This window comes from Bombus impatiens, unplaced genomic scaffold (assembly GCF_000188095.3).
Source record: "Bombus impatiens unplaced genomic scaffold, BIMP_2.2 scf_0058, whole genome shotgun sequence".
NCBI classification, from domain to species: domain Eukaryota; kingdom Metazoa; phylum Arthropoda; class Insecta; order Hymenoptera; family Apidae; genus Bombus; species Bombus impatiens.
The window spans coordinates 795,048-801,988 of record NT_176477.1 but is presented as its reverse complement, the minus strand read 5'-3'; the positions used below and the strand labels follow the sequence as shown (position 1 = coordinate 801,988).

The 6,941-nt window shown below is 35.2% G+C and overlaps 1 protein-coding gene across 1 annotated transcript in view; it reads left to right on the top strand.

Annotated features, from left to right (window-relative positions):
• The first annotated feature begins 1,877 nt into the window (after positions 1–1,877).
• The window catches only part of LOC100741490 (lachesin-like), a 58,085-nt gene continuing 53,021 nt past the window's right edge, over positions 1,878–6,941 (top strand). Inside the window, exons 1-2 of the mRNA XM_003485435.4 lie at positions 1,878–2,102; positions 4,965–5,040. Coding sequence (XP_003485483.4) covers positions 1,893–2,102; positions 4,965–5,040 — 286 coding nt within the window. The 5' untranslated portion in view covers positions 1,878–1,892. The remainder of the gene's footprint in view (positions 2,103–4,964; positions 5,041–6,941) is intronic.

The following is a 6,941-nucleotide window of genomic DNA, read 5'->3' as shown; positions in this document are numbered from 1 at the left end:
TAATATATATATTAATATATATTGTAATTTTTACAAAATAAATTTCTATTGTTTTAGTAATAACTCAGTTAAGCAGCTAATGGAGCGAAATACAAAGAAACATTCATAATTACAAAAAAACAAAGTTCAACGGGAAATATTGCAAAACGAATCTGTATTCCATATCACTTACGTTGCTTTTCAATCAGCATCGATCCATGCTGCAAATGAATACAGAAGTTTTCTCTCCGCTTTCCTAACTCGTAAATACGCTTTAAAAGACCCGATTAACCCAAATTCAACATTTCGATTTCCGTTCAGGTACCTTATCGATTATTGCAACTATCCCCACTTTTTAGAAATTATAAGGTTATTTTATGGAGCTTCGTGCATTTTTTGTATGAATTTTATTTTGAAGAATACATACAAAGGAATGAACTGAAACATACATATACCTACTGATATATACGATATAAATTTCTGATGTTGCAACTTCGTTTATTCGAATTTCAAAAAGTTCTTTTACGTCGATATTGTACGTATATGAAAATTATAAGGCGTGCAAGAAATATTTTGACAATTGTTTGAAACTGATAGATAATACTCCCGCTTGACATTTTAACTAATTTTTGGCTTCGATTATAGCCTTACGACTACGCTTTAAAAATAGTACAATTCTTTTTTTAGGTTGGAAAACAAACGAAAGTACAAAATAAATAGGTAACGTGTAATATTTAAAAACGCAATCGTTTGTCGCAGCTGCAGCGTATCGATGTTTCACATTCATTCGATGAACGCTGCTTATGAAATAAATGTTCGATTTCACGTCAGTAAAGTTAATACGCTGTTACGACACGTAACAGATTCCACCATTAGAAACAACAATCCATCACGGTGTTGTAAAGCAGCAAAAAATGGCTCGCTTCCCTTTTGTTCCTTTAATTCAAGGAACTTTATCGAATTTCCATAAAATATCACCGGCATCCGTCTTCATTCTTTTTCGTGGAGAACCAGGGCCGTATTCAACATGAGAATGCGGTCGAAACGTTGACGCACATTTTCAACCGCGGCACCGCCGTTGTTCGAGCCCGTTGTCTTTAATCGAGCATCTTGACGCTAATTTGCTCTTAATTGCTCGACGCCCGCGGCGCGTAGATCAAAACTTAATGGGAGAGTCGAGAGAGAAAGAGAGGAAGAAAGCGAGCGCGAGCTTGATGAATGAAAAAAGAAAAGTTACAGTAAGGAGGGCAAGTCGGGGTAAGAAACAGTTTGAAAACGAAAAAGATATACGGGCAAAATCAAGTTTTCCCTCAGAAAAAAATTAGACAGTTAGATAGTTAATTTATCGTAATGAGTTACATTTTACATTTTTTGTAGAGGTTTATAACTAGAGGATATTTAAAGTAGGGTATTCTTGAAATATACTTCTACAGTAGAAAGATTTAAATTATCTATCATATGATACGAAAATATTAAATAATGTCATGAAAATGTTTGTCTTCTCGTTGATAAAAAGCTAAATTTATTTATTCAGAAAATAGGTAACAGACGATTCCGACAGAACATTTAATTATTCAACAATTCCCGATATTTAATTAGACAGACGATCCTGGTTTATTTACTGTGGATATCTGATACGTTATTTGTGGTCGTATCATAATAAACTTATTTAAAGGTATGAAATATAAAAAGCTTCCAATCGTTAAAAAAAGAGTTTCATTGATCCTGTAACCGCTTTGTTCCCGTCTCATAAGAGCGTGATCGAGTCGGGGAGCGCTTAGACGCGTGTTCGACAAACTCAAGCCAAGATTTATAGACGTGGACTGGTTATCGATCGCGAACTCCTGCTTGTATCGCTAGTAATTGGAACATTTATGAGCCAATCAATCACTTTTCTCGTTGCAGTCCCCCCTATGCTGTGGATACCGCACCAATTGGTTGGTGCACCCTCGGACCATACGGTTACACTGGAATGCCACACAGAGGCTCATCCGACTTCTTTGAATTACTGGACCAGGGAGGATGGCCTGATGATTCAGGGGAGCAAGAAGTACAAGACTACTTCGACGCCGGAGAAACCCTCGTACAAGACGCATATGACGCTTACGATATACGATTTGCAGGTAAGAACAGATTTCATTGTTCATCTTTTGTATCGACATTTCGGTATCCGTAAATAGTAAAATAATTTCGAAAAATAGTTGACAAAAATTCTTCGATAAATAAATATGATAAATAGTCAAATTTGTATCAACTATACTATACCGTAAAGGAATCAAGCTTAAACTCCATACTTTAGTACACGAGGAACGTTCGTTAATAATTAAGTAAAGTAGTTCACGCAGCAGACAAGACTTATTAGCCATGCAAATGTTCTTACGGTAACATTTATTAATCATGATTTGCGAATAAATCATTATGACATTTCATGAATAAGCTACACTTATTTACTCACATTATTTATGTGGGTTCAGGAAGTCTGTGGTAATATAATGTTAAAGGAGGAAGAGGAAAAGAAAATTGAAGGAACAAGAAAAAGAAGATACTTTATCCAAATTAGATTCGTCATTGAAGTTATCTGTCAGTATATCTATTTCATAGTTAGATGCCAGGTATGGACCAAGTTAGAAAACGTACTAGTATAAAAGCGACGGCAATTGAAAATTTTTGGAAAACTGCGACATTGTCGCACATTTAATAAATTGATTACCAACACATATTCTAAAAAATATAGGTAATGTATTTTTCGATAAAATTTTACAAAAATTAATAATACGACACCAATTAATTTATTGGAAATACAGAAAGATATTACGAAAATTTGATGAAATAAAACCATAATGGCAGAAGTTTCGTTAGATACATGCGGATCATTAGCTTTGTTCATATTCTTGGACCGACTACTATTCTGTATAATAAAATGAATGAGAGCCAGAGATGGAATACTGTTCCCCATTATTTCCATTACTTCTGTTATTATTATTTTTCTACTTTACTAAAAAATATGGAATAATTCTTCCAATTAGTCTGGTTCTCTGATAAACAATTATACTTTTTGATTATTATAAATATACTTTTAATGAAATATCACAGCGTCAAAATTAATACAGTAACACATAAACACAGCATTTCATAGAAATTCTATTTTCTCGGGTAATCGTTTCAATCTCCATTCATCGCGTCCCGTCAAAGAATCGAGGAAGCAAAAGCGAATGCTCACCGATTGTTGAACTTCAGCCGATGTCTTTTAATTATTTTAATATCGTTTTCTCGTCGATGGATCGGAAGCGAATCGTTACTCTTCGATGAAACAAAAATCCCAATGTATCGACGCGAAAAATTACCGATTGAATTGCAACATCTGGCAAAGACAATTCGTTTGTCGTGTTCGCTGAAACATGTCTCGAAGCGACGCGTCGAAAATCGTTTTCCAAGGTTGAAATAAAATCATCTCTTGAACGATGAATTCATCGAAACAAAATTTATTTCTCGAGTAAGAATAAAGATAATTTAACGGGACTAAAAATATAAAGTAACGATTTTAAATAGAAATCGCGTATCGATTATTCTAAAATTGTGCATAAAGGTATAGGCTGAAATCGATCATCATTAATATTATTGAGATATAACTCGACGATGAACAAAATATTCCCTGCTAATTTTGCGTCTTTTTATTTTAGTGCAATTAGGTAGGTACGTATATCACATGGCAGGTTGGTTCTTTCTTTTTGGGTGTTTGTTCGTTTGTTTGCGATACAAATATTCTTCTATTCTCCGGTGTTCCCTGAATTAAGAATTCCTATTTTTCCGTTTTTTCTTAAATAACATGGAACAAAGATCGTGTGGTCTTTTTCCCTTGTTAAGTAATTTCTTGCCGTATTTTTTCTCGCACCGGTTGGTTATTCATGTATAATAAACAGCCGAGAAATCGATATTTTTCTTGCAAGAACATCTTAATTTTCATAGCCTATTAAATGTAATTATTGTTATTATTAGCCATCGTTATTAACTTTTTATATTTTTTGAGAATCGTGTTTCGAGAGCTATTTACACGAGTCATTTGTTTAACAAAGATATGCAATTCTTTTGCGAAAATATAGTTGCACTACAAATGTGTTCACGAAAAAAAATACATAAAAAGTTTTCCTTCGTCACATCCTCAGCCAAGCAAAAAATACTTCCCTTGTTACATATACAGAGTATTAAAAAATAAATGTGTAAAACTTCATGGAAGTACTGACTGGAAGGAGTAAAAGACATTTAATCAACACGAAACTTAAAATTAATTTTTTCGAAACAATTTTTTTATAATGATGACGAAACTTTCAGTACCGCGATGCCTCTTTTGCAAAAACGAGCAGAAATTTTCAAGATTGTCTTTTTGTGAAATACTCTGAAGATTGGCTTCGATTCCAGAGGAAAATGCTCACCTACGGAACTCTGCCTTTAGTCGGCATGAAGAGCCGCGAAGCCAACAGGTGATATTTGAAAAGTTTCGTGATATCTCACGAAATTTATTCCTAGATTATTTTCGTACATGTAGAGGATATCCTTAAGATAATCGTGTAAAAGAGAAATTTCTTCATGTCATCAGAATGACAGAATATAATATGTTCTTCTTCCTTCTTCTTCCTATCATTTTTTATCTTCTTTGTTGCATTTTAAGAGCATCGTCAAACATTTTTATCTAATTCTAACACTTTTATCCTACTTCTATACTTGCACAAAAATCTGACTTATCAAACGTCGCAAAACATCATTGTGCATAAGGTAAGCACAACATAAGAAAAATGAAAATGCGAGCAAATATAATCGGATCGATTGATATATTCATCTAACATACATTTCTTACCTCTATCGTTCGTTTTCACATAACATTTTTTCGGATTTTGTCAAATAACTGACTATTGTGTAAACACAACTTTGGTTAAAAGCCAACTCTGATCGACGCTTGATTCTGACGTTGTTACTATTCTGTTTTTCAGGAGGAGGATTACGGTAGCTACAAGTGCGTCGCGAAAAATCCACGTGGAGAGACCGACGGCACAATTCGTTTGTACAGTAAGTGTCGTTTGTTTACTCGCATTTTAAAATATCCCGCGGGAACGTTTGTCGAGCTAATGACGGATCGTTGCGGTGAGCATACCAGTGGTTCGCAAACAAGATACAATTTTGTCGGCTCTCCGTGTAAAGAATTTTTAGGTTATCTCTGCTATTTCGTATACCAAATAATCCTAATTAAATATTATTTATTTAGCCTACTTCCTCGTATAGCAATTTTTAAATTTCCTTCTTTTCGTAATTAAAGCGTTTTATTCCTTGACATATAGCCAAATTTTGCTTTCTTCATTAGAACAATTACACCGTATATTTGTTGATATCATTTCGTTCATCGAATTTCAAACGAGTACCTCATACTTTTGATCCAAATACATGATTGATATTTAACTTCTTATAAAAGTTATTTCCATAAATTGCTGAATGTTTAAATGTGGTCTGTAAAATTTCGTGCTGTATCATATTGGAGATTGTAAAGTGCAAAGGGATAACAAAAATTGAGAAGCACTGGTGTACAGTCGTTCTGCAAGGTGTTTACAAAGTAGACGAAGACGAGACGAGAGGAGACATACTATTTACAGAGACACGCTGAGCGATTGGTTGCAGAACGTCCCTCGGTCAAAACGTTCGGTCCTAAATCGGATTTCACTAATTCGGGTTTCCTCGGCAAATATATACACGCAATTAATTAACCACCCTAGAAACCTCGAGGATCGCTTTTGCGGCGACCTATTAATCCGTGATTAAATCGTTCGCGAAATCACGCGGAAGCACCACTATTCTTGACTACCGCACAGTTACACCATTAGATTTGAGATACCGAATGATTACAACTGATTTTCGTGATCGAGAAACTTTATTTAGAACCGCTTTTAATAGAAAAATCAATTTTCCCAAAAAACACTATTTTTTTTAAAGAAAGTTCATATTTTCTTATTAGCGATTGAATACGTAAATGTAAATTATCGTGGAACATTTGAATAAATAGGTATATTAAATACCAAATTGAGCAAAGCAATTTGGAAGACAACGGGGAATTAGAGACAAAACACTGATATTACAAAACCTAGCAAAACTTGTCACGAAATCCTTACTTTTCTATTTATTTACCGTTGCACTGTCTAGCACTGGAATTAGGTAATCATCATCGGAAATTGTGGAAATAGTGTATCTTCAATTTTACCGCGCAGCTTCTTCTGAAATGGCGCGTATATCTCGCCTAATATATGCATATGACATAAAGAGCCGATGGAGAAATGGGCAGTCGCTGTGCAAACGTGAACGCCACGTACGAACACGTGCGCTCGGAAGGATGATTTCGGTGTGTTCAACCGGTATCTCCAGCGAGAGGGGGTGAGAAAGAGCGAGGAGGCCGCTTTCCATTAGTATGCATCGGTTTTTCGCATTAGCGACATTCAAATGAAGCGAACGTTTAGCATAAAAGGCTACCGGCAAGAAAAAGGCTGCCAGTGATCCCTGCAGGCGATTACCTCTGTCCAACCGGATGAAAGCGGTCCGGATTCGTGGAAATCCGTGGCTGCGTAGTTAGTTCCTCTCGTGAACCCACGAGCTTGTCCATCAAACATTTCCAACGTGCCCACAAAGATGTGAAAGGAAGGTGTACAATTTCGACAAAGTTAAAGGGAATTTCATCTTTCGTCACCTACTCGTTTTATAGTTATTGCTAAACCTCGTCGATTGTTTCATAAATTTTAGATTCACATATTTTTAGTTTACAGATTATTTTAAGTATTACTCATTTCCTAACATACCAAGCATATTCAAACAATCGGGATATCAGTTTCTCTAGTTTCCTGTTACAAAACAGACGAGTTCGTCTTTTTCGCTTGGCTGCGGGGCTAATAATGACCGCGACCTAATTATTGCAACAGCCACAAGCCTAC